At 42.3% G+C, this 27,360-nt stretch overlaps 1 protein-coding gene across 1 annotated transcript; it reads right to left on the bottom strand.

Moving 5' to 3' along the window:
- Positions 1 to 13,968: 13,968 nt before the first annotated feature.
- LOC149278994 (tudor domain-containing protein 1-like) lies at positions 13,969 to 27,150 on the bottom strand. Its single transcript, XM_089501592.1, has 11 exons — positions 27,145 to 27,150; positions 21,008 to 21,151; positions 20,606 to 20,758; positions 20,389 to 20,518; positions 18,122 to 18,307; positions 17,246 to 17,353; positions 15,642 to 15,842; positions 14,863 to 15,027; positions 14,392 to 14,511; positions 14,126 to 14,242; positions 13,969 to 14,000 (listed from the first exon to the last, which is right to left on the bottom strand). Exons 1-11 carry the CDS (start codon positions 27,148 to 27,150, stop codon positions 13,969 to 13,971), a joined length of 1,362 nt encoding a protein of 453 aa, XP_089357718.1.
- Positions 27,151 to 27,360: the final 210 nt, after the last annotated feature.

Raw genomic sequence — 27,360 nt, 5'->3', positions numbered from 1 at the left:
TTATCATGGAATGCAACCAAACAGTACTTAGGGTATATTCAGAAAGGAGTCATAAGATTTAATATTCTTTAGACATGCTGCAAATATGGCACTGCATCTTCCAAAATGGCTTTTTTTTTTTTGGTGCAAAAACAAAATTTTCTTTTGTACATCCCTGGTTTTTCTTGACTTGTTTTATACCGGAAACATTGGTGTAATTAAGTTTCTCCTCCATTTTCATGCCTTTTGTGTTTCTTACAAATAATAGCATGTAAGATTTGTGCAGGTTTGTGTACATTTTTCTTCCTCTATGGTCTGCTACAAAATCTACACTTTTTCAAACATTTTTTTTACATGATATATGTATCGGTTCTCATGCAAGCATTTAAAGATTTTGGACCTTCGCAGAATGGTTCAGCAGATGTTGAATATACAATTGATATGATGTGTTCTGTTTCGTGTGACATGTATGTCTAACATATGTTGGGCGTTATCCATGTAAATCCGTTATTTGTTATATTGCAGAAAATTAATAAACATTTTGAAATTGGAATGGCGTGTCAACATATAAATGTGTGATGGTCTTTACCATTTTACAGCTGCGTGTGTGTGTGTATACATATATATATATATATATATATATATATATATATATATATATATATATATGTGTGTGTGTGTATACCGTATTTGCTCGATTATAAGACAAGGTTTTTTTCAGAGAAAATGCTCTGAAAAATACCCCTCGTCTTATAATCGGGCTCGTCTTATAATCAGACCTCAAATAGGTCTGACTATGAGACGACTAAGATCCAGATCCCCCGCATCTGCAGGGGACCTTGATCCTCCTGTCTCCCCGCCCCACTTACCGGTACTTCTGAGTCCCCGGTGTGCAGCGATTCACGTAGACAACTTACGCTGCAGCCGGGCGGAGGGTTGTCTACGTCCATCGCGCAGACCTTCCTGCGGCAGATGTGCATAACTGGGGGGGCAGGTTGGAAAATAGAAGGAAATAAAACCAAAATATTTTTCTCAATCATAGCTTTTATTAAAAAAAAATTGTTTACATGAATTAACATTTACTGGCAAAACTTTTTTCCTATAGGGTCGTCTTATAATCAGGGTCGTCTTATAATCGGGCAAATACGGTGTATGTATGTGTATATATAATATACCCTGGCAGAAATTGTCTTAACCCCTTGATGACAATTGCCGGTCCGGGCACGTCACGGAAATTCATGTCGATAACGACAAATGACGTGCCAGGACCGGCACGTCATTAAACGGGTGCAGAAAGCGATCTATTTTCACTTTCTGCACCGAAACGGCGTTGCTGTAATGCCTCGACCTCGAGGCATTCAGCAACGCCATTATCGGCACAAAGGGGCCATCTCTGGCCCCTCCCCGGGGCGTCAACATCCGCCATACGTTGATCGCCTCCTAAACTTAAATGGTGTCGCTGGAATGCCTCGATCAGGAGGCATCCAGCGACACCAAACACTTACCTGGGGATGGACTGTGACCGCTCCGGAGAGCGGTCACAGCCGCAGCTGCCGGTGATCTTCGCCATCTGCAAGATGGCGGCGGTCCGGGAAAATTCAATAAAGAAAAACAAAGTCTAAAAAGTTCGCTAGACGGTCTCCAGACCCTCTAGAGAACTCTGGCTCCACTTGCAGGTTGAATATAGGTACTGCATTCAACCATGCAAGTCAATGGAGCTCAGCTTTCTAATCACAGTGTGATTAGAAAAAATAAATTAAAAATAAAATTAATAATAATTAGAAAAAAATAATAAAAAAACAGTAAAATGTAAAAATAATTTCCCACTGATGTCACTATCAGGGGAACCTTCAAGTTGAAGAAAATTTTTTAAAAATGTTTTAAAAAAGGCAAAAAAAAATTAAAATATATAAAAAATATATTTTTGTGAGCAAGTCCTAAAATTAGCACATTAGCTTAAAACAATTCTTGCATGGAAAGAGTTAAAATACTGGCATATTAAATGCCCATGGGGTGTCTACTTTTAAAAAATGTATGATTTGATGGGGTAAATTGAATTGGCCGGATTCAACAATGTCCCAATTAACACGGGGGGGAAGGATGGCCACACATCTAATTTCCAATTAGAAAAATGCACACGTACCAAATGTGGCCTTTTAGTTCCCCCCAAAAATGACAAACCCATGCATCTCCTGTACTCAGGAGATGTTGCTGAACACATATTGGGGTGTCGTGTGACAGCGGCATATACCAGGAGCTGTAAATTCATACATAAAGTAGGTGTGTGTGGGAAAAATACACACACAAAAATACTACTGCAAACTTTGAAAAAATGCTGGTGGTAAAATGTGTGCATGCAAAGAGTTAAAATACCAGCATTTAAAATACCCTGGGGTGTCTAGTTTTCAAAAATATATGGTTTTGTTGGGCACACTGAAATGGCCCGGCTCAAAGATGTACCAAATAGGGCATGGGCAGTGGATCCCCAAATGCCAAAGTTCAACATTGAAAAATGTGCATGCCCCAAATGTGGCCCTTTTGCCCCCAAACAGCCAGGCAAAATCATTCATGTGAGGTATCGCTGTACTCAGGAGATGTTGCTAAACACATATTGGGGTGTTTTTTGATAGTGACATATACCAGAACCTGTTTATTTATACCTAAAGTAAAATGTGTGTGAAAAAACAAATGCAAAAAAATTACTACCATAAAGTTTGACAAAGGCTGATGGTAGAATAAGTGCTTGGAAAGGGTTAAAATACCAGCATTTGGAATATCCTGGGCTGTCTAGTTTTCAAAAACATATGACTTGATGGGGTAAATTGCATTGGCCGGCTTCAAAGATACCCGAAATGGCACATGGGGGGAAGAATTACCAGATTTGGAAAAAATGGCTTTGAAATAGCAAAACGCTACCTGTACTTATTGCTCCATAACGTGCAGAAAAAAGCAAAAAAACATAAAAACATTGGGTATTTCTAAACTCAGGACAAATAGTAGAATCTATTTAGCAGGTTTTTTTATTACCTTTTATAGATGAGTAAAAGATTTTTCAACTAAAAGTTAGAAATTTTTCACCATATTTTATACTTTTTTTAATAGTAAATAATATGATACAATCAAAACAATGTCATCTAAAGAAAGCCCTTCTTGTCCTGAAAAAAACAATATCTAATGTGTGTGGGTTCAGTAAACGGGAAAGAAGAAAATTACAGCTAAACACGAGCAGCGCAGAAATGTTAAAATGGCCATTGTCACGAAGGGTACAAAAAGTAAAATGAGCCTTTGTCACGAAGGGGTTAAAAAGCATTTTTTGGCGTGATCATGTTTTTAATTTAAAGCTAGTGATTATATGAAGCCATTTATTATTACATAGTTGTCTAACCCATTAACGTGTCAGGCACGTCGCGCCAAACGACCTGTGACGTGCCTGACGCTGTTATGGGGGTTATGTTATTGTTCTAGTAAACCAAAATCCAACCTAATTGTGAAGCAGCCATATGGATCAGTGTATTTTCATGTTATTTCGCCTGCAGCACTCTTGCATATAATATAAAATTAATGTTAAGTGTATAAGGTTTGAGTCTCTAAAGCAAGGAACGTATCCTTCCATCGATCCAGTGGTACCATTTTTTTTTTATCAGCTGCCAAATGCTATGGTTACAAATACACCTTGTTTTAGGGCTGCAACTAACGATTATTTTAATAATCGATTAGTTGGCCGATTATTTTTTCGATTAATCGGATAAAAAAAATGCAATTGTATTGTAATGGCCTCTCTCTCTCTCTATTCACCTTGTTATTTTACCGACATAATAATAAAAGCTACAAGAACCCAAACAGTGTTTCTCAAACTAGGTTTTAATACAAAGTTATTAGTAAATATTAATTCATATGTTAACTATTTTTCATATTTAATAAAAACTGAGAAAAAAGCCTTGTTTATATTTTCTTTTATTTACCAAACTGGACCCAGTTATGTACATCTGACCCCCAGCTTGCCACTCTGCCCCCATATATGCCTTATACCTCCTATATACCAGAGATTCCACTGTGCCCCCTGATATGCCACTGTGCCCCCGATATGCCTTATACTCCTTATATGCCAGTGATATGCAACTGAGCCCCCTGATATACCTTTTACCCCGATATGTCTTATGCCCCCGATATGCCTAATATCGATATGCCTTATACCCCCTATATGCCTTATAACTTCCAATATGCCACTCACCCCCATTTATGCCTTATACCTCCCTATATGCCACTGTGCACCCTGATATGCCACTCCGCCCCCCATAAATGCCCTGCACCACCCTGAAATTCATTATACTCCCTGATTCACCACTCTGCCTCCCCCAGATATGCCACTCTGAAATTCATTATACCCCCTATACACCACTCTAACTCCCCCAGATATGCCATTCTGCCTCCCGGAAATTCATTACACCCCCATACACCACTCTGCTACCCTGAAATTCATTACACCACTCTGCCTCCTCTCCCCTCCCATACACCACTCTGCCTCCTCTCCCCTCCCATACACCACTCTGCCTCCTCCCCCCTCCCATACACCACTCTGCCTCCTCCCCCCTCCCATACACCACTCTGCCTCCTCCCCCCTCCCATACACCACTCTGCCTCCTCCCCCCTCCCATACACCACTCTGCCTCCCCCCCCCCCCATACACCACTCTGCCTCCTGTCAGCAACGGAGGTTCACAAGACACCAGGGAGCCGGGTAGAGAGGCAGAGTGGCGTATTGGAGGGTGGCTCCCATACACCCCTCTGACTCCTCCCCCCTCCCATACACCGCTCTGCCTCTCTCCCGACTCCCTGGTGTTTTGTGAACCTCCGTTGAGGCTTCATAGAAGCCTCAGCGTAAGTGAAGGGCAGTAACGGAAACTGTCTGTCAGCTGGTGGGGGTCTGCATCGCACAGAGAGGATGATCCTCTGCAGCAGACCTCGATTCTCTGTCAGCCGGTGGGGGTCTGCACGATGCGCACAGACACCCTCCGTTACTGTCCTTCACTTACGCTGAGGCTTCTATGAAGCTGCAGTGAAAGTGCCTGTCAGCAACGGAGGTTCACAAAATACCAGGGAGTCGGGAGAGAGGCAGAGCAGTGTATGGGAGGGGGGAGGAGTCAGAGGGGTGCATGGGAGGGGGGAGAGAGACGGAAGTGAGAGACCGGCTGACAGTGAGGGGAATCCAGGTCCCCTGCAGCGTTGCGGGGGATCTGGATTCTAGTGTAATAATTTTATCGATTAGTTGTTTCAGCCCTACCTTGTTTTATACGTATATCTAGTGGACGTCCATCAGCACACCTAACCAATCTGTTCACCAAGATCTTCTCTGCTGTTTGCAAGCCTGGAGTAAAGAGCCGATATCGATGTAGCAGCAATGAATGAATTTCAGAGGGCAAGCGTTGGCTCAAGAAAAGCAAAACGGAACCTAAAAGCTTGAAGCTGCTCCTTCAAGAGAAGCCAAAGCTATTTCTGAAACAATACAGACAGCGTCTTCATCGAAATCCAGCCAGGGTTCGCATACTTCTTTTTCTCCAATTAGCGGAAACTTAAAGTTTCTTACAAGTACAGCAGCGGAGAGAAAACCTACCTACTGTGCTTTAAAGGTACCCTTGCTTAGATCCTAGCAATAACCTCCTGCGCATTTGACAATACGAGGTGGCCAATGGGGCCAAAGCCACAACTCTACTGTGGATTACCCTGGGCAAAGGACTATAGGGGAGGAGTGTCCAACCTGCGGCCCTCCCGCTGCTGCAGGCCTACATCTCCCATACTCCTCAGCCAGCCTGTTAGCTGAAAGAGCATTATGGGAGATGTAGTCCTGCAGCAGGAGGGCCGCAGGTTGGGCACTCCTGTTGTAGGGGAAGCAAATAAACCATACAATATGCGTGTGAGTGTGTAGCACCAATTTACATACTCCTAAGTGATTCAACAGCCTACATCTTAAGGTGTTGCTCATAATTCACACAAAGCCAATCAAGGAAACAAAAAGAAATCTTACACAAAGGTCGCTGCGTTGACTCAACTTTTTTTTTTTTTTAAACAGAAAGTCCTCAGATTGGTTAATTAAAACACTAAACATTTCTAAACTCGCTGCAAATAAACATGAGGATTTACACACCACCTCGGAGTATTTTACTCCTATCCTGACATTAGTGAACTGTGAATACAATCATAACATTCTGCTCAGAGAGATTCTTTTCATCTCCCCCCCTCCCCGCTTGACATCACTAGAACTCGGATTTCAGATGCAGTCCGCTGCAGTCTAGAACTACTCCGGCAACTGGCTCCTGGTGAACTGGTGGTCTCTGGAGCTTTAGGAAACAGATCGTCACCCTGTGATCGTTAAACGTGTTCCACATTAAGTAAAAGGCGAAGTGTTTCCTCCAACTTTTCTACCTGTAAGAAGACGAAGACAGAAGGACACAGCGATTAGTTCCGTGATAATGCCCCCCAAAAAGCAGCATATACCTATGATTGTCTGTATAAGGGGGCTTTCTCTTTTCTTTGAAGCATTCGGGGAAACAAACATTCAGTTTCCAGGCACGGTATAGACGTCTTTGGGCACCAAACGTTTTGGTTTTGAGGTTTTTATCACCATCTGAGTGACGGGCCAGGCACATTGAGATGAGAAAGCTGGGCTCCGTTGACTTGCATGGTTGAACGAAGTACCTGTTGTCAACCTGCAAGGGGAGCCAGAGTTCCCAGGAGGGTCTGGAGAGACCCACTTGGTAACTCGTTTTGTTTTTGGAAAGGATGCCGCCATCTTGCAGTGACAGCTCTCCATAGTGGGTGTTCGGTGTCACTGAATGCCTTGCTATCGAGGCATGTCGTTGGTCCTTAACTGACCGTATGTGCATGACATGCCTGGCCCGTCAGTGGTTGTTAAGGGGTTTTTGTTTGTTCAAGTCAATAGATATATTTTAGTTTCCCTATAGTTTCAAAATTCCCAAAACCTTTTTGTTCTCAACCATAATCCTCTTAGCACAGAATGACCAGATGTCGAAATACTAAAAGAAAAATGTATTTTCCGTCTTAAAGCACCATAAGTATTATTTAATCATTTATACGGCTTAAGTATCTGGGGACAGTAAGGGAACGTGTAAAATACACTCGCCGCACACTCACCCTCTTGAGCAGGTCTCGTGAACAACAACAGCATCCATCTTTACCTTGAATTAAACACGGAAAAAGACACGAAATATGAAAACCCTACACAGAATTACCCGACAATTACCCCCATCTCTATACTTTGCAAAAGGAAATGTTTTCAGTTGCAGCACAAATTACACCTTGGTTGTAAATATTGTTTGTTTGGCCTCCAGCTCCTCTTAACCCCTTCAATCCCTGGGGTTTTTGGTACCTCAAAGCCCAGAGCAATTTTGCCATTTTTAGGGTATGTCGGTTTAGCGATGATTCTCTTTTCCTGTGAATAGTGTACCCATATAAACTATATATTGTTTTTTCAAGGAGAGACAGAGCTTTCGTTTGATACCATAGTTGGATGATTAGCGGAAAATTTAGAATGAGAAATTTAGTAAAAACTAGCGAAGATTAGAAAATTAAACTAATTTTGTTTTACATTTTCCCTCTGAATCCTCACAAAATTAGGTAAAGTGATGGAAAATCCCCTCCAAGTTTATCAATTCTGGTGTTCTGATTTCAGAAATACCTAATTTATATAGATTTTCCAGACTTTCCCAGCACCAGGGAGCATACTATAAGGTGTACAATTTTGTATAATTTTTATGCCTATGGCTTAACGGGTTTGGGGGTTGTGAACGGGGGCAGAAGGGTTATACTGGCTAGATGTTATGCTAGGGCAATGGGAAGTAAGGTTTTTTAATAATTTTTTTTATTATCTTTTTTTATATATTTTTTTTAATTTTAATTTTTTTACATTTTTTTTTATTTTTTATATATTATTTTTACACAGAAATGGTTAGAGGTCTTCCTAGGGACCTCATGAACATGCCAGTGATGTCACAATGACATCACAGCTCACATTATAATTTTTTCTGTATTATATATATTATTATTTTAATGATTTATTTAATATTATTTTTTAAATTAACTAACTTTTTTTTTTCTGCTTTTCTCTTTCAGGACGGGAGGGGGAGTGAGAGAGATGGTTTCTCACTCCCCTCCCCGCGATCCCCCTGCACCGATCACACTGTGATCTCTATGCAGCGTCTCTGTGCCTCATCGGAGGGCAGGATATCCCCGCAGGGGATATCCTGTCCTCCGATGACCTTCCGCGTTACGTCAGCAGTGACGTAACCCGGAAGGGAATGCCCGATCGCACGTTTGCAACTGCGCGATCGGGCACTTTCAACCGTAACAGCTTACCGGCTTTCATGCCGGAAGCTGTTACGGGAGATCGGGCAGCAGAAAGCCGGCGATGCCGGCTTCTGCTGCCAGGGGGGAGTCCAGGTCAAACGACAGCCTGGTCTCCCGTGCAGCGGCAGGGACGCGTTTTTTGGACGTCCAGGTACGTCTATAGGGGATTGAAGGGTTTTTTTTTTCTTTTTAAATATAACTTCATGAAGGCTTTGAGCGAATATTTGACTTTAATGCACTCTTAAACTCCATCACGTTGAAGGCATTTTTACACTTGCGGAGCACAGAATTTCTGCTGTCATCTCCATCACTCAGAATACACACACAAATTAAACAAAAAAAAACACATTTAATTATTTTTTATGTAAACACTCAATGCTGCTTTGGTTTTGTTGCCCAAGATATACAAACACCAATTTGTCTACAACAATCACCCACATGCATAGGCCAGGAATGTGTTGGCGAACCTTTGGGGCCATTTTTTTTTTTGTAATAAGGAAATGTGTTTTTTCTGGATTTATATATACCGTATTTGTCCGATTATAAGACGACCCCCCCAAAATCTGAATATTAATTTATGAAAAAAAGAAAAAAAGCCTGAATACAAGTCGACCCTATAGGAAAAAAGTTTTACCAGTAAATGTTAATTCATGTAAACTATGTGAACAATTGTTTGTTAATAAAAGCTATGAAAATATTTTGTTTTTATTCCCTTTTTTTTCAACCTGCCCCCCCCAGTTATGCACATCTGCCCCCAGGCTTGCCACTTGCGAATAGCGTAGAGCTCTACACGCTGCCCGGACTAAGCACGGGGGACTCAGATGCACCGGTAAGTTGGGGGGGGGCAGCATAACACAGGAGGATCCAGGTCCCCTGCAGCGCTGCGGGGGATCTGGATCTTAGTCTCATAATCAGACCTATTTGAGGTCTGATTATAAGACGACCCCGATTATAAGACGAGGGGTATTTTTCAGAGCATTTGCTCTGGAAAAAACCTTGTCTTATAATCGAGCAAATACGGTATATATATATATATATTTGTTTAGGGACATAGAATCTCTAGAATAGCAGAGTACAGCCGACTAAAGATCCCATAACGGGTTTTTTGTTTTTTTTTGTTTTTTTTGGCTAGACCTTGACACCAGTTAGTGAAAGGACACCAAGCTGGTCCCCGGGCAGGGTTTTGGGTCAAGTGCCAGAACGTGTGGGCAGTGCATGGAGCACTACGTCACCCGCCAGAATTTTGTGACGTTGTACTCCGTCCATCATCGGAAAGGCGTTAAAGGCCGCGTCTCGCACAGCTGCAACCGGTACCAGCACGAAGCCACGAGCCCAGTACGTACCTTTACAGTGACCTCCTGTAGAGCAAGAGTCGCGGGCCAAGCCGTCACCAACAAGCTTTTCAGCCACATTTACCACGCCGGTCTCCTGACGCTTTTGCACAGACACAGAATAGATTCCCGCATTCACGGACAGTGCCGTCAAGGTGATATTCTCCTCCTGAAATAGCAATCTTAGCAGTTTGGTAGCTGCCGGTGACCACTCCTCTGAGAGCGGTGTTAACCCTGCAAACAAAGACATATGTTAAGCAGGCCCCTTGCATCTGCTACAAAACCGGTTTTAGACTGTAACTCCTTCCGTCTCCTTAGCATTTATCTGTAAGTCCTTAAAACTTGTGGCAAGAAGCACATTAGGAAGTACAGGTACAGCCTGATCAGAGATCGGACAGAACAGCTATCAGCCCGTGTGTCACAGCGCTCCGTTATGCGCCAGTACACCGTTACTCAAGGAATGCCCGATCGCACTGGAAGTTCATGTGAGGACAGGAGAACCTCTTTCTCGATCCTGCTTGGCTCTCCCATCGCACCCCTTGCTGCCTGAAGGAGGGGATATGGTGGAGCCCTGCTTGCTGATCACATTGTGATCAGCACAAACACATCTGGAGGAGGAGAGGATCCCCCAAAAGGGATCTCAAGAAAATGTAAGCAAAATTGTAAAGATGTGATTCTTTTTCTATTTTGGTTTTTATCGGTAAGAAATATGTTTTATGTATTCCTGTAAGAAAGAAGGCCCTACTTCTGAACAAAATGATGTTTAATCTGTGTGGGTTCGTCACATACAGAAAAGGGGAATTATGACCCTGCCCCTGGCACCTCAAGAGATGAAAAGGTTGTTAATATGGGGTTAATCTCACAGGAGGTGACCAGAACAAACATGTCGATATTCAACAGAGGATAAAAAGGTATTTTTTGAGCGGTTTTCTTCTTTATTACATCATAGACAGATGGGGGGGTATAAGTATTTTAAAACAAGGAGTAAAATCTCACCCCAAGATCTGATCAAGTTATTAAAGAAATACAAAATTATAGCAAACGTAATAAAATCACTTACCTGCCAGAGAACATTTTACAATCGGTACAGGGGGGTCCAGGAAATTCTCGGTAATGGGAAGAAGGGACGAGAAGGGCAGATCCTCGGTGTTCCCATAGTCCGCATAAGCAACTTTAGCAGTAGACAAAGAGGTGTCCAACACGATCGCTCGGTACCAGTAGCCATCATCTGGTGAAACAGTACAGAGAACATTTGGGGAACCTCAAACATTCTGGGGATCAAACGTTTCTAGGATATATGGGTTTCCTCAACTAGTTCTCTTTAACCCCATCAGGCTTTTTGACACTTGAGGACTACGGCCACAAGAACCAATTTTGATTAGTTGAATCAACTTCATAAAATATAAGAATGTTTTTTTCAGAGGAAATGCTCTCAAGTTATCCCTCGTTTTATAATCCGACCTCAGAGGTCAGACTGTAACACCAAGATCCCCCTCAGCGCTGCAGGGGACTTGGATCCTCCTCTCTGGCAGCCGGTGGGCGCCTGTGCGATGTGCTCAGACATCCTCCGCTACCGTCCTCCACTTCTGCTGGGGCTTCTATGACGGAGCGCCAGCGTCACATGACCTTCTGGTGCTCAGTCAAAGAAGCTCCACCGAAAGTACCGGCCAACAGCAGGTTTGTCTACGCACATCGCGCAGACATTCACCGATTGCCCCCACTACACACCAGGGAATCTGGAGCAAGTGGGGGAGGGCGCAGAGTGAATCAGGGGGGGCAGAGTGGCATATCGGGGAAATATAAGCCATATCAGGGGGGCAGAGTGACATATAGGGGCATATAAGGCATATCAGGGGGGCAGAGTGACATACCAGGGGGGTATAAGGCATATCAAGGGGCACAGTGGCATATCTGGGGGTCAGAGAGGCAAGCCTGGGGGTCAGGCTTTTCTCAATCACAGTTTTTATTAAATATGAAAAAATAGATTATATGTGAATTAATATTTACTTAAACTTTTTTAGGTATTAAAACCTAGTTTGAGAAATATTGTGTTTGGGTTCTTGTTCCATTAACCCCTTTAGGACAGGGGTTTTTTTTTACCATGTTTGCACTTAACTGTAAGTTCTCTCATTTAGCGCCCCCTTCCCCACACACAAATCATATATTGGTTTTTTTCAGCACAAGTAGTGCATTCTTTTGAAATAATAATTATATATATAAACCATCATTTAGTATGAAAAATATCTAAAAATGTGGGGAAAATTAGGGAATAAAAGGAAATATTTTCAGTTTCACCTATAATAACCAGTGCAATTGGAAAAAAAACCTCCAAAAGTGTATTTGGGTATTTGTCCGGTTTTCGGAAACACTTCAAATGCCTGGTATTTTCATTTATTTTGGCACTTACAGGGTTAAATATGAATGACACGCATCGCTGTTTCTAAACAATACATTTTTGAAAGATGACATCCCAAAGTATTTTACTTGGGGCATTATAACACTTGATTTAACCATTTTAGTGCCAGTCTGTCCTAAACATTGCAGTAAAATTTCTTTTTTTTTTCATTTTTAACAAACCCATTTTATCCAAACTCAGTATTTCACTATTTGTTTTTCCTGGGTACATGAAATTATTGAAACAACTTGTGATTTGTATTTAGAACACCCCCCAATACAGGAATATCCCATATGCATCGCGGCATTGAAGGGTTTAACACTGCATGAAGGGGTTAACACGATTGCTCCCTGAAGCTGGCCAATCTCCGGTACGCCTGTGACTGCAGGGAGGAGTCTCCATGATCCCTCCTATAGGAGTGAACCAAACGCTTATGGGGGCTCGTTTTTGCTGTTGCTGGTCTGCCTAGACCACAGCAGCAGAGCCCCGTACAAAATGGGTATTAACCCCTAAACTGCAGCGTTAACCCCTTCAATAAGGGGTTAACGCTGCAGTGTCGCTCTTATGGAGCAATCAGGCAGCAGGGGGATGTCATGGCAGGCCCCCGCACTTGTGTGGGGACCCAATTAACAAAACGCCATCACCGCTTTAAATTTAAAAATGTGCTCCTTAACCCCTTCAGTCCCAGGGGTTTTTGGTGCCTCAAGTCCCGGAGCGATTTTGCCATTTTTGCGCTATGTCAGTTCAGCGATTATTCTCGTTTTCTGTGAATAGTGTACCCATAGAAACTATATATTGTTTTTTCAAGGAGAGATACAGCTGTCTTTTGATACCATTGTTAGATAATTAGCTGAAAATGTAGGATTAGAAGTTTTGTAAAAACTAGCCAAAAATAGAAAAATATATATTTTCCCATTTGAATCCTCACAATATTAGGTAAAGTGATGAGAAATCCCCTCAAAATGTATCGATTCAGGTGTCCTGATTTCAGAAATACATAATTTATATAGATTTTCCATACTTTCCCTGCACTTATAGGGAACATACTAGAAGGTGTACATTATTCGTAGAATTTTTCCATTAGGTATGATGGGATTCCAACTCTAATTTTTAACAAATAAACCAAAAATACCCACAAAGTATATATTTCTGTAAAGCAGACAACCCAGACTATCGTATCAGGGGTATTTGGGCATTCTTCATGCAGCTATTTGGCCGCAGAAATTATTTCCTTTGCTTTTTTTCACCAACACCTCTGCGTTGCTTAGATTTTTTTGCACAGGATATGTGTTACGGCAGAGAAACCCAGACAAAATTGTTTAGCTGCATCTCCCGATTATGGAAATACCCCACAGTTTGGTTTTGAGGTCCTCTTAGGGACCTCTTGAACATGTTAGTTATGCCAGCGATGTCGCAATTAAATTACTTAGCTAACTTTGTTTATTTTTTATTATTATTTATTGTATTATTTAACCCCTTAATGACAAAGCACGTACATGTACGGGCTCAAAATGCATTGTTTTCAATGGGTTTAGGGACCGCCCATTGCCTTTTTTTGTTTAGTTTTTCAGCTTGTGAGAAGAGCGAGAAACACGATTTCTCACTCTCCTACCTGCACCAATCACACTGTACTCTCCACGCAAGCCTCCATAGACCCGCTTGATCTCCTGTGTAGGGATGGGTCCCTGCCGCTGCAAGAAAGTCAGGACGTACATGTACGTCGTAAAGGGCTTTACTCAATGCATTTTTTTGGGACGTACAGGTATGTCTATAGGGGACTAAAGCGGTTAAGCACGGTTTGAATTAAATGATAAAGTATGGCTTCTTAGTAGCATGGCAGCACCGAATGAGGCACAAGGTCATTAAAACTGACTGGATAGAAAACATGGAACCGTGTCACCAGTCAGACCGCGAAACGCATAGCCGTGTATCGTTCTGCCATCCAGAGAAGAGGGAACTGTGTATCCCCAAGTTATCCAAAATCACATTATGAATTATTTTACCCGGTCTTTAAGAGCCTAAGTAAAACGCATACGCTGCATGGTAGGTTCTCTACTAACCTGTATATTTGGCACAGCACATATCCCCCACTGACGGTCTGTAGCTCAACTTTGTCTTCTCCGCTTTGCAATACACGGCAATACCCACCATCACCTGCGTCAACTTCTGTATGTCAACTAAAGAGGTAAACACTTTACATTAGGAGTTTGCCACATTCACCATCCATGGCTGCCCATTAGGAAATATTCAATAACCAAAACCAATTATAACCATTATTGCAACGGTGATTTGAGGCTGAACAGTCAAGCAAGCGCAGCCCCCTCACCTCTGTTTTCTTTTGGAAAGGCGTAGAACAGGTCGGGACTGATCACGCTCAGCACGCGCGATTCTATGGGCTCATTAAGTGGCAATTCTACAGATTTCCACTGGCAAGGGATGCAAGATTCTAAAGTAAAACAAAAAAAAGAATATAGTCTGGCAAATTGCAAGCCAATGGGCCGTGTACAAGTGATGGCCTAGGACCATGGGCATTTCTTCTGACAAAGTACAGCTTTGTTTAACTTACTCAGGGAGTCATCGCTAAGTGAATGACTTGTACCAGACACTCGATCCTTTGAAGAAGATTCTCTACTACCCGATGGGTCTCTGACCATAGCCCGTGAACTTCTCGCATTATTATTAGTTACCGGAGCGACAGCTTTGGCAGAGGAGCTAGTCTTGCACGGTATCTGGACTGCCGGTTGGCCGATACTCCCTGCTGATATGTTTCCCCTGTTATCCTCGGAACGAGCCTCACGCTGGGCAATAAGTTTGTCGCTGACCAGCCTGGAGCTCTCGCTCTCCATTATTTCGACAGAGTAGCCATCCTCGCTCGTACTAACAGCTTTTGCCTGTAGCTTTGTCCCCGCAACCAAGATCTGCGGGGCTTTATTCCCCCACTTTTCTCCTGTCGCTTTCACCCCTGTAACAAATACACTTTATTAAGAAAGCAAGTCTACTAAAACATACATAGTAAAAGAAAAGGTTTTTTTTTTGGAACTGGAAGGTTCCCCTGATGGTGAAATGGAGAGACCCTCTTAGAAACTTTTTCAACTTCTTTATTTTATTTCTTTTTTTAAGGATGTGCCGCCACTCTTGCAAGTCGCTATCGAGGCATTTCAGTGACACCTAAACACTTAAAATGGGGAGGGGCCAGATACGGCCCCTACTGTCGACCTGTGATGTAGATCGCTTCCTGAATCACTTCAAAGCCATGACGGTCCTGGCACGTCAATTGTCACCAACTGCATGTTTGTGCATGACGTGCCCGGACCGGCAATTGTCATCAAGGGGTTAAAGTACCAATAAAAGGCCTCTGATTAACCACGTACACAACACTAGGCAATACTTGCAGTACCTGAGATTCTTCGAGGGGGAGAATGTATTTTTATAAAGTAATAAGGGAACTGTTAACCAAAATGTAACACAATTTTCCCTCTTGTTTGATTGTTTGACAAAGCTGCAGCTCAGCTGGGAGAAAAACAACAAGTTTGTACATTAACACTTCGTTGGCGTATCGCCCTGCAGGTAACTTACCGCAACTTTGCCCTTTGCCGGTAGGCGTATCGTGGCTGGTCTCTGTTTTGAGTGCCCCGCCAGTCGGGCGCCTGTCAGCCACTTCCACTACGAAAGACGTTTTCGTCTGCCCAACCACCTCAACTGTCACAACGTCGTTGGCCACCAAAGACGCTATCGCAGCATATGTTTCTCTAGTCCATCTCTTAAATCGCGGCACACCTGCACACATAATGAGCCGGATTTACAAAAAAAAATAATTACTACGACTTTCTTTTATGAACACGGCCGTGCGTAGTGTAAGAAAGAGTCCCAACCTGCCAAGCTGCACTTTATGGCTTGTGACGGCAATTCCAACATATTGCTCTGAATGGGTCGTAGGCTCGACAGGGGCAACACTTCCACGTTTCCAAAATCAATGTACTCGACCAGTAAAGCCTCCTGTGACCTCTTCTCTAGGATTTTAGCTCGATACCAGCACCTGTCCTCTGCAAAATCAAACGAATAAGCGATCGACGTCCTCCCAAACATGAAATATGAGGGACGTTCAAAAAGTCGCCATGCTTTTTTTTTTTTGTTTTTTACTACAGTCACCTTTGTGATGCAATTTCCCCAATGTTTTAATGCCGTCAGCAAAAAATGTTTTTGGTTGAACGCGTAGCCACTGCACACTCCGCTGCTTGCTTTCAGGGCTCATATCGGTGAACCCGCGTTTCATCCCCAGCGACTCACTCACACTCACATTTTCTGCAACCTCATCAACTCAGCACACAAATGCGAAGATGAATTTGTGCTTCCGGTACCCCTTCTGCCCACAAAGAGCGTATGACAGAACGCTGCTCCTCTTTGGTGAAATTTATTAGTTTCGCAGCCATCTTCGCCCCAGACACAACCAAATCGCTACTCCTTCCACCTTCACCGTTTCCAACGAAAATATAAAAAGTGCGGAAACTTTTTTACCGTCCCTCGTACTTTGCCTGTCCTCCAATAAGCACTCAGAACCTCAGAGATGTCTTGCTCGGGTACACCTGTCTCCTAGCAGACCCATCACCCCATGTTTGTTACTTTTGCACCCTCCTCTCCGACAGATACAATATATGACTAAAAAACCTGGTCTTTCAGGCAATAATCTAACACGTAAAAACACCCGAATAATGAATAAATGTCCCGATACTCCAAATTCCTGAGGATATAACCCTCAAGGAATTCACAGATTATTGGATGACGGAGCCCGTGGCTCTTCTAGGTTTTTTTTTTAACTCTTCGCGACTGGTGACGTAGGGGATATGTCAAGAAAAAAATGGTTCTTGACAACGTATCTTTTATATCATGGGGCTTTGAGAGATCATTTAAAAAGTTTTAAAAGTGATGTGCAACCTGTAATATTTGCTCAATAAAGGACAAAATTGCTGAAAATCATTGGCCTATAGGGTAGTTTCCAAATCAGGGCAATTTAATATATTTTTTACATTGGCTTTAGTCCTACTTGTGCTGATTTTTTTTTTATTTTTTAAACCCATAGGATGGTTTGAAAACGTTGGGTTCCATTTTATCTCGCTGTGCTACATGATACTGTCCGCCATGTGAGGCTGCGGGAACGACAAACCACCAAAAGGTTTATTTACCTGCACACTGGGCGCTGCAGACCTGGCCAACAGCAGGCGTGAAGCTGGGAACGGGCGGCACTGCGGCGAAATGTTTACTCATCAACTCCATCAGCTTGAAAAGTTCCTCTGAATGCATCAAGTTTACGTCAAATTAGAGAACAAACAGAAAATGCTACTATATAAACATATTTATATTTACCGTATTTGCTCGATTATAAGACGACCCCCCCAAATTTCACTAGTAAATATTAATACACATATAAACAATTTTTTTCATATTTAATAAAAACTATGATTGAGAAAAATGCTTTTTTTGTTTTTATTTGCCTTTATTTGCCAACCTGCCCCACAGTTATGCACATCTGCCCCCAGATATGCCTTATACCTCCTGATATGCCTCTTGAACCCCTATTTGCTACTCTGCCCCCAGATATGCCTTATACCCCCTATGTTCCACTCTGCCTCCCTGACATTCCTTTGAACCCCTCATTTGCCATGCTTACCCTCCCCCGACTTACCAGTGCTTCCCTAGAATTGTCCCCCGCACTTCAGATTCATTGGTGTCTAGTGGAGCCAGTTGGAGGTCTGTGCGATGTGAGCAGACAACCTCCGCTGCTGCTGCTGGCACTTCCACTGGGGCTTCTATGACTGAGCACCGGGAGGTCACGTGACGCCGGCGCGCCATCATAGGACCCCCGGCGGAAGTGACGGCAGTAGCGGAGGATGTCTGTGCGCCTCGCACAGACATCCACCGGCTGCCGGAGAGGAGGATCAACGTCCCCTGCAGCGCTGCGGGGATCTGGATCTTAGTCAGCCCTCTATTTGAGGTCTGATTAGAAGGCGACCTCGAAAGATATATCTGTTTAAACACGGCTCATAATGGGAAAAACATACCTGCGTTCTGTAGTTGCTGGCAATAAAATTCCTCGGGGTGCTTTATTTCTGTGATGACGGCACTGAAAATGTCACCTACAGAAACCGCAGTCCCGCTTAAGACGTGGATCCGTGGCGGAGATTCGGGAGCATCAGACAGCTCCTTTTTTCTTGCTGCCTTGTCAATGGCCGTTACTGGCAAAGGACCTGTCGAAAAAAAACAAAGCTAAAAAGGTTAACCCCTTAACGCCCAATGACACAAACGGCCAGGTAACGACCAATGACGGCGTTCCTGTAATGCCTTAGATATAGATAATGAAATAAAAACACGGAGCAAATGCAAGATCTCCATAAATCATGCACGTGTAATGCTACATATACATGAAATAAATCTGGATTTAGAAGGGGCGTCTGTCCGACGTTGACACACTGCGGAGGGGCCAGACACGGCCCCCGATGCCGATCTCAGTGTTGCTGAATTCCTCAACATCGAGGCATTATAGCAACACCGTTCGGGTTTAAAGCCATGACGGCCCTGGCACGTCAATTGTCACTAACCGGATGTTAGTGCGTGACGTGCCAGAACCGGCAATTGTCATTAAGGGGTTAAATAAAAGGAGGTCTCCAGGGGCGAGGGAGATTTGGCCTGATCTCTGCCACTCAAAGGTTCAGTTTGTATGCATTTTGAGCCCGTACGTGTACGGGCTTTTGTCAGATATTTTATCATAGAAAACATGTATTCCATATATTCTGTACTTTACATGAACACAAAATGGAGTCATAACCATTTTATTTTACTTAATTATGTAGTGATGATTTCTTTTTGTGTTTGTTCCCTCTATAATAGAGAACAAAGAAGTATTCATGTATATAGATGTTTCAGTATGTATGATACAATTAATGTTATCTTCCATGAGAAAGTTAAGGAGCAGACGCTGCATATCTTTAGAAATGTAACTTGGAATGGGGGATACATGGTAAGACTACCAAGGCCTGAGTTACTATCTAGGAGGTAACACCTGGCGATTAGGGTGACCAAGGATAAATTCCAAACACATATGTAATGGTTTTAAGTTAATTCTGAGACCAGAGCGTCTCTCACAGGTAAATTAAGAAATTACAACGGTGTAAATATGAGTAGAAATCCTAATTTTAATGGGTAAAACCCACCGTTATGATTGGAGAATTCCAATCAAGAGGTGGAGGCTATGATAATAAGCTCTGTTTTTAAGCTTATGTCTTGGATAATTAAAAAAAAAAAAAAAAAGAAAAAGGAAAAGGACGGACTGATTCACCAAATTTACCCCAGAGAATTGGAATCTAAAGATCCTGGCACCATATTTCACTCTTAGAGTTACTTGGAGTCCTAACCTATATAACTTTTAGAAAGTTATATTCTTTCCCACTTTATTTCTTGCCACTGAACCTGGATTAACTTCTACAAGGACCAGTTGGACAACAGCAACAAGTGGTGGTAAATAATTGTTTTATTAGTCTGAATAGAGATGAATTTTGTCTTCTTCATATGGAATTCCCTGTTTCTGGGAAATAATATATTGCATTATTGTATATGTCGGCTTGTGAGACTGCAGCTTATAACCCGTGATAATAACAATAATGAAAAGGTATTTTTACCTGTAGATGAAGTTTGACATCATTTGCATCTATTAGGAATTTCACTAATACTCGTAGACATTATTAAATTACTTTTTAATTTGTCATATTAGTTAAACTAATATAAGAGAGATAGTAATATCTTTATTACTGCCCTGATTATTATCAATTTTTGGTTGCTGAGTGGACTGGAAATTAATTGTGTGTTAGACTCATGTAGTACTAATTCATATTGATAACTATCGATAATATATTGTATTTGAATTGATTCAATTTTGACATGTTTTAAGAATGTTGTGTTTTATATTATGCACTGTGTGACTCATACATAGATTTTATAAATTGTATTCACAATAAATAAATATTTTGGATTGACTTTCTTGGTGATATATATCGGATTTGAATTATAATTTTCGGCGATCTGAAAGAATTTAGGATCGGAGATAAAATATAGGGTATCTCCTTATATTAATATTGTGGATGTGGTACTGCAATGTTTGGTAGCGTCGTTATTTTGTGTGTGTGACGAAATATTGGTTTTGCCTATTTTGTCTCATTAATATCCCTAACACTGTCATTAAGGGGTTAATATTTACAGAAAGGTACCAAGAAACGCATTTAGAATGTCAAGAGGACAATGCAAAGGCAACACGGCATAGAAACGTCCCTCTTACCAATCTCAGAGTTCTTTTCTTTTAAGATACGTCCTCCGTCATGAGCGGAAGCAAATCCTTTCTCCAGAAGTAGTTTGGCCACGTGTATCCCTGCGCGCACAGTAAACGTATCACTCAGAGAGGCACCAATCTGAGAGAATAAGAACGCCAAGAGACAAAGCTCCACGTCGGAAACAGAATCTTTTCCAGCCTACACACCTGAGGCTTGCACACATACATCCACGGCGTAACAGGGCACCTCTTCGCGCAGCACCTCAACAATGCCAACGGAAACTTTCTGCTGATCCATCAGTTTCCGGGATTCTGCAATGCAGTCTGGGGACCACCCGCTCAGAGGGGGAGCGACGGAGACCAAGAAACACTTCATCGCCTGGGGAAAATCACAGTATTTCTGTTTGCATGGTAAGTAGCAGTATAAAAATGATATGTAAGCAGCTTCTCCAGCTCATCATGGTCCTTCCCTGTATTTCCATAATTACACATTCACTAAACATTAAAATGACAAGCAGTATGGAATAATTACAAAAACCTAGTGCCAGGCCACCGGTAAAATGGATCTTTCCATTCACTCTTTAGGAGATAAGCCCCAGAACAGAAGGTTTCTGGAAGCCGGACTTACGAGCGGTGAAAGCAGCTCCAGGTCTTGATGCATGTTTTGCAAGTTGTCGAGCGTCAGCGCCTCCTGATTCCCGAAGTCGATGTACAGGACATGCGCTTTTCTCGTGGCGGCATCAACGTTCTGCACCAGCACCCTGTACCACTGCTGTAATAGAAACAACGAGGGGAGACAGAGGCTTCGTGAAACACAGAGATATCCTGGATTCACTGTGCAGAACTACGATCAATATAAAAAGGGTTTACGGGATCAGAGAAGTTACTTAGAAACAAATAACTGTGGATTTAGACATTTAAGTGTGGAGATCCCAGGGTAATTCATGTGTACTTAAAAAGCACCAAGGACAATGGGTGTGATGAGACCTCTGATCAAAGAACAGTCGTCATCAATACTTAGCCAGGTACTGACCACAGACATATTTACTGCCCTTCCCTAGCGTTGTAGACAACGTTCCAAATTTTAGCAGGCAATTTTACCCAGTAAAAAAATAAAAATAAAAAAAATAAGCACATGGTTTTTTAGCCATTAAAAACAGCACCGCCAGGCTGCATCGGTCCAAAGGTCAGCTTCTAGCGAGTGGAGTTTGAGATATTCTGGAGATTTACAGATACCTCCCTCTTCTCTGCCACAGGTAAGGATGGTCTTGTGTGAGACTCCACTTGACAACAAGTATGAGGCCTTTCTTAAATTAGGAAAGAGTTACCTGACTGAAGCCAGCCAGGCGTTGGGCACCGCGAGTAAATAGGTTTAGTTATTATTCTAAGTGTATCTGGAGATTTCAGAGATAACATGGAGGCCCTCTGATGGTGATCATAAGCAACAAAACCAATTTCAGGTATAGCGAGAAGCACAGTGGTGGCCAAAAGTTTTGGTCTTCACCAAGTTTGCTGCTTCAGTGTTCTTAGATATTTTTGTCAGATTTTACTATGGCATACTGAGGTATAATTACAAGCATTTCATAAGGGTCAAAGGCTTTTATTGACAATTACATTGTTTATGCAGAGTCAATATTTGCAGTGTTGACCTTTTTTTAAAACCTCTGACAGCCCATCTCTTTATCCCTTACGTTATTTTGGCCCCATCCCTGTGGTTTGCCCAAGGATCAAAGGCTCACGGACCCTGTACACCCCTAGTGTTGGTCGGATCCCACCTTCCCCCTGCTTGGCGCCTGCCCGGGACCTAACCGCAAATTCATGGAACTGTGTGGCGGCTAGGAAGCGTGACGATGCCCCCCAACAATTGGAACAGTGTCGCTCTTTTGAGGGTACATTAAGCACGTGGTGAGCAACACAACACGCTCGGCGGTGGTTACAGCGAGGGCGCCCGTTGGGAACCTTAGTTTTATTATCAATTTCTAGGACCGGGGTTTACCCAGCCGTGGCTATGGAACTCTGGCCCGGGTACCGTGCGGACTGTTCCCTGATCACGTTGCTTTTTGGATCGTAACATCTTTAGACCCTGAGCTCTCCATTGGCACCGCTCCCTCGGGATCACCCCGAAATAGTGACTCTTTGTTGGGTGGGCATTGCTGGCCGTAGAAATGTATGGTGGCGCCAGGCTGTCTGGTGGTTGAGGGGATTATACCTTCAATCGTATCATGTTTGCTGAATATATATATGTGTGTGTGCTGTCCTCAATAAAGAGAGTTCTGTTTTACCCCTACATTAAGTCTCAGCCAGTGCTTGGGGGAATATGAAGGGTTAATCCCTTAAGCAATTAAGCTTTCAGTGGCAAGGAAGATCTCCACGGCGGATCTACTCAGTCTGAGTACGGGTCTCCGACACACTGTCAACTTCTGGGCCACATTCTGACTGATGGTAGCCCATTCTTGCATAATCAATGCTTGGAGTTTGTTAGAATTTGTGGGTTTTTGTGTGTCCACCCACCTCTTGAGGATTGACCCCAAGTTCTCAATGGGATTAAGGTCTGGGGAGTTTCCTGGCCATGGACCCACAATTTCGATGATTTGTTCCCCGAGCCACTTAGTTATGACTTTTGCCTTACGGCAAGGTGCTCCCATCAAGCTGGAAAAGGCATTGTTCGTCGCCAAACTGTTCTTGGAAGGTTGGGAGAAGTTTCTTTTGAAGGCTGTGTAAGTACCATTCTTTATTCATGGCTGTGTTCTTAGGCAAAATTGTGAGTGAGCTCACTCTCTTGGCTGAGAAGCAACCCCACACATGAATGGTCTCGGGATGCTTTACTGTTGGGATGAAACAGGACTGATGGCAGCGTGCAGACGCGCTCACATCTGCCTTCTGCCATTCCTGAGAAAGCTCTCCACGGGTGGTGCCCCGATCCTGAAGCTGAATCAGTTTTAGGAGACGGTCCTTGCGCTTGCTGGACTTTCTTGGGCGCCCTGGAGCATTCTTCACAACAACTGAACCGCTCTCCTTGAAGCTCTTGACGATTCGACAAATGACAGCCCTGTTCAAAATCAATCAGCATCTCCAGGTGATCTTCAGCCTTGTCCATGTCAACACTCTCACCTGTGTTAACGAGAGAATCACTGACATGATGTCAGCTGGTCCTTTTGGGGCAGGGCTGAAATGCAGTGGAAATGTTTTTTTTGGGGGGGTTAAGTTCATTTTAATGGCAAAGAGGGACATTGCAATTGATTGCAATTCATCTGATCACTCTTCACACCATACACGTCTGCTCTGGAAGAGTAAGGGTTGTAGACAAGCAGCATGTCCAGCTGTCTCTCTTAATTCTATTGCAACTGCTTTCAGAACGCGACACAAGCACTGGGACCTCTTAACACTTATTATACAAATGAGTGAATATGAAGTGAATTATACCGCGCTGATTCTCCACCACAAAATATTTTTCACATATCACATTTTTTCTCTCAATCACATAAAAAACAAGTTTGCACACAAAAAAAGTGATATGTGCTCTTCAATAAACAATAAACAAATAAGTTATACAGCCAATAGTAGCATATAGAGCTTTTTCAGTAAATATAAAAAAAATATCACACAATGGCTTTATGGGGGGGGGGGAAGAAAAATGCGGTAAAAACATTTAAATACTTAAAAGGGACCTAACACAGACACAGATGTAATAAGGAAGTTTTATTTTACCGAGGGCCCTTCTCAGTAAGAAAATCATACATTAAACGTAATACACCATGGGGTAAAATGTAAAGGATGGTTACGGCTCTAGAACATAACAAATATTTGGGGTATCCCCGTTATCGGAAATGTTGCTGAACATTAATTTGGATATTATTCAGCAGAAGACACCTAAACAAAGCTGCAAAAGCAATGTTATTTTAGTATAGATGTTTACATGTTTCTATGGTTTCAAAAGGAAGCCCATTTTTTGTGGATGCATTAACCCCTTCGTGACAATGGCTGTTTTAACATTTCTGCGCTGCTCGTGTTGAGCTGTAATTTTGTTCTTCCACGTTTACTGAACCCACACAAGTTATATATTATTTTTTTCAGGACACGAAGGGCTAGCTTTAGATGTATCATTTACTATGATAAAAAAAAAGAATAAAATATGGTAAACATTTTTGAAAAAAGGACTTTTTCTTAAAAAAATCTTTTACTCATCTATACAAACTAAAGAAAAAAACCTGCTAACTAGATTCTATTTGTCCTGAGTCTAGAAATACCCAATGTTTTATGTTTATGTTTTTTTCTGCACATTATGGGGCAATAAGTAGCATTATGCTATTTAAAAACCATTTTTTCCAAATCTGGTCATTCTGCCCCCGTGTGCTATTTCAGGTATCTTTGAAGCCGGCCAATGCAATTTACCCCATACATTTTTGAAGACTAGACACCCCGGTGTATTTCAAATGCTAGTATTATAACTCTTTCCATGCACTAATTCTACATCCAGCCTTTGTTGTGGTCATTTGTTTGAGGTTCTTTTTTTCCCCACACACATTTTACTTCAGGTATGAATTTGCCTGGCTGTTTGGGGGCAAAAATGCCACATTTGGTGGATGATCATTTTTCAATGTTGGACTTTGACATCTGGAGATCCACTGCCCATGTCCTATTTGGTACATCTTTGATCCTGGCCAATTCAATGTGTCCAATAAAAACATACATTTTTGAAAACTAGACACCCCAGAGTATTTTAAATGCTGGTATTTTAACTCTTTCCATGCATACATTTTACCAGACTGTCAAAATTTGCAGTAGTATTTTAGGTATGAATTTACAGCTCCTGGTATTTGTCACTTTCACACAACACAACAATATGCGTTCTGCAACATCTACTGAGTTCAGTGATACCCCTCATGGGTTTGTTGGGTTGTGTGGGGGCTACCATTTGGGACTTCTGCATTTTACATATATGAATTTTGACATGTAGTCATCCTGCCCCCTGTGTTATTTGGGACATTGTTGAACCCGGCCAATTCAATTTACCCCATCAAATCATACATTTTTTTTTTAAAAGTAGACTCCCCATGCGAGAATTGTTTGAAAATATAGTGCTAATTTTAAGACTTGCTTAAAAATTATATATATATACACAGTATATACATATTTTTTTCACACAGTATTTTAGGGAAATACAAAGGTGGGCTACAAATAAAATTTTATATCTTTACACTGCTTTTGTGACCAAACAATGCAAAGCAACATTGTACTCATGCTTGCCCTGCGATAGGAATGATTTAGCTTCACCTGGAGACAGCACATGTTTTCCTTCCAACTAAATATATATATTTTTTACCTGGTCTTGGGAATATCTGGCCACACAGATTTCCCCTATGACAGGGGTATATCCCTTCTTTAGGTTCTCAGGTTTTGAGTATATCTCCTGTAGTGTGGTTGTCAACTTGAACAAAGACTTCACTGATTTCTCGATATACGAATGTATAAAGAAATAACTTGGGTTTGAGAATTCCACAACAAAGCCCTATAAAAAAAACATAATATTGAAGTTCAGTTGGGCATTTCTTCTACAAGTTTTAGGTTTAGGTTTGCTCACCACACAATATCCAAACGCACCCTCTGTCTCCGCATTTACAGAGCACCTCTGGGGCAAACATAACCTTAATTTTAGTTACAATTTCCGTGCCACTCTGCCCCTGGCATTATCTGATAAGCAAAAAACCCCAAAACCCCACGAGATGTAAGAAATGAAATAGAAATATATAAACTGTAACCAGGCAAACGAACACCACCTGAATCTCTGTCCCTTTCCTTATTCCCGACTCTTGTAAATCGCATAAAAATATTTTCTTTTCGGTTTCCTGACGCTTTGAGAGATCACTAACAGCGGGTTCAACCTGCAGAAAGAATAGGAGAATACAACATACATTGACTACCTTCAGTCTAAAAGATGTTTCCGTATTTAGCAATAAGGCAAAATGCAATACTGAACAGTCACCAGGCTGGTGTTTTATTGAGACATTTAAAAAAAAGCGTAATGACTTTCAGGGAGATTTTCCAATGAAAAAGGAAAAACAAAAAAGGGAAAAGCTAAGGTTAGCTAGACTCATACCGTCTACGACTGTTTGTTACATTATTACAATCCATTGGAGAGAACCAAGAACTCTACTTCTCACTCCAGGTGGAATGATTGGGCTCCTCTATAACCCCAGAGCCCTCTCATTACTTAATACTTACAGCAAGGATCATTTCAGAAATCTTTACCAAAGGACTTGCTTTCTTTTCGGCAGCTTCAATAGGAACTCGGCAGCTGGTTTCGTTTTTCCTGAAAACAAAACCAGTAGTTGGAATAGGATACTTGCTAATTTCTCATTAATTAGTAAGGTAATGTATCAGATTTATGAGCAGTAATTCCAAGTGGCCTGTCAATACCCACTCTACAGAGGCTCCATTGTCTTACTAAAGTCAGCCGATCTAAATGCTATAGGACGATGCTCTGCTTAACAACTTGGACCGGCAGCCTCACGCAGATGAGCTACAGATCCACTGGCGACTTGGTGGAACTTGGGAACTGCGATGAGATTAGCAATCGCAGACTTCTAAAGGGCTGCATTCCCCTTCCGCAGAAAAACAGAAACTTACACACTGGTCGGTTTGCATATGGCCGAGTGAGAAGCCCAGTCTTTTCTCTGACACTCCACTGAGCAATAGCATGTCTGCCGGCACTGGGAACACCTCCGTGACCCTGTCCCAAAGGGAAAACAGTAAATAAAACCGTACCGCCATATTACCGACAAATCCTTCAGCGCCTTGCACTGGAGCGAGAGCTAAAGCATCAGCAGGTATGACATGAAGATCTGGTGATCAGGATTTCACAGGGACATTCAGGAATGCCGAGCGCACCGCAAATATGTTAGCGAGCCATTGGGCTAGCGGTAAGTGCCGCTGAAGGATAAATAACGGAAAGGGACCTAATGGTAACGTATGTGAAACGTC

Source organism: Sceloporus occidentalis, unplaced genomic scaffold, assembly GCF_023333645.1.
Source record: "Sceloporus occidentalis isolate IW3139 unplaced genomic scaffold, rSceOcc1.0.p SCAF_176, whole genome shotgun sequence".
In the NCBI taxonomy this organism is placed as follows: domain Eukaryota; kingdom Metazoa; phylum Chordata; class Lepidosauria; order Squamata; family Phrynosomatidae; genus Sceloporus; species Sceloporus occidentalis.
Note: the sequence above shows the minus strand (reverse complement) of the source record. Positions and strands in the feature narration are given on the sequence as shown.

What these genes read in the sequence shown, in the direction of transcription:
- LOC149278994 (XM_089501592.1), bottom strand. An exon ending in AGAAAAGAACTCTGAGATTG is followed by an intron (nt 18,308 to 20,388) that starts GTAAGAGGGACG and finishes TTTTTTCGACAG; the next exon opens with GTCCTTTGCCAGTAACGGCC. An exon ending in GTGCTGTGCCAAATATACAG is followed by an intron (nt 14,001 to 14,125) that starts GTTAGTAGAGAA and finishes TCTGGATGGCAG; the next exon opens with AACGATACACGGCTATGCGT.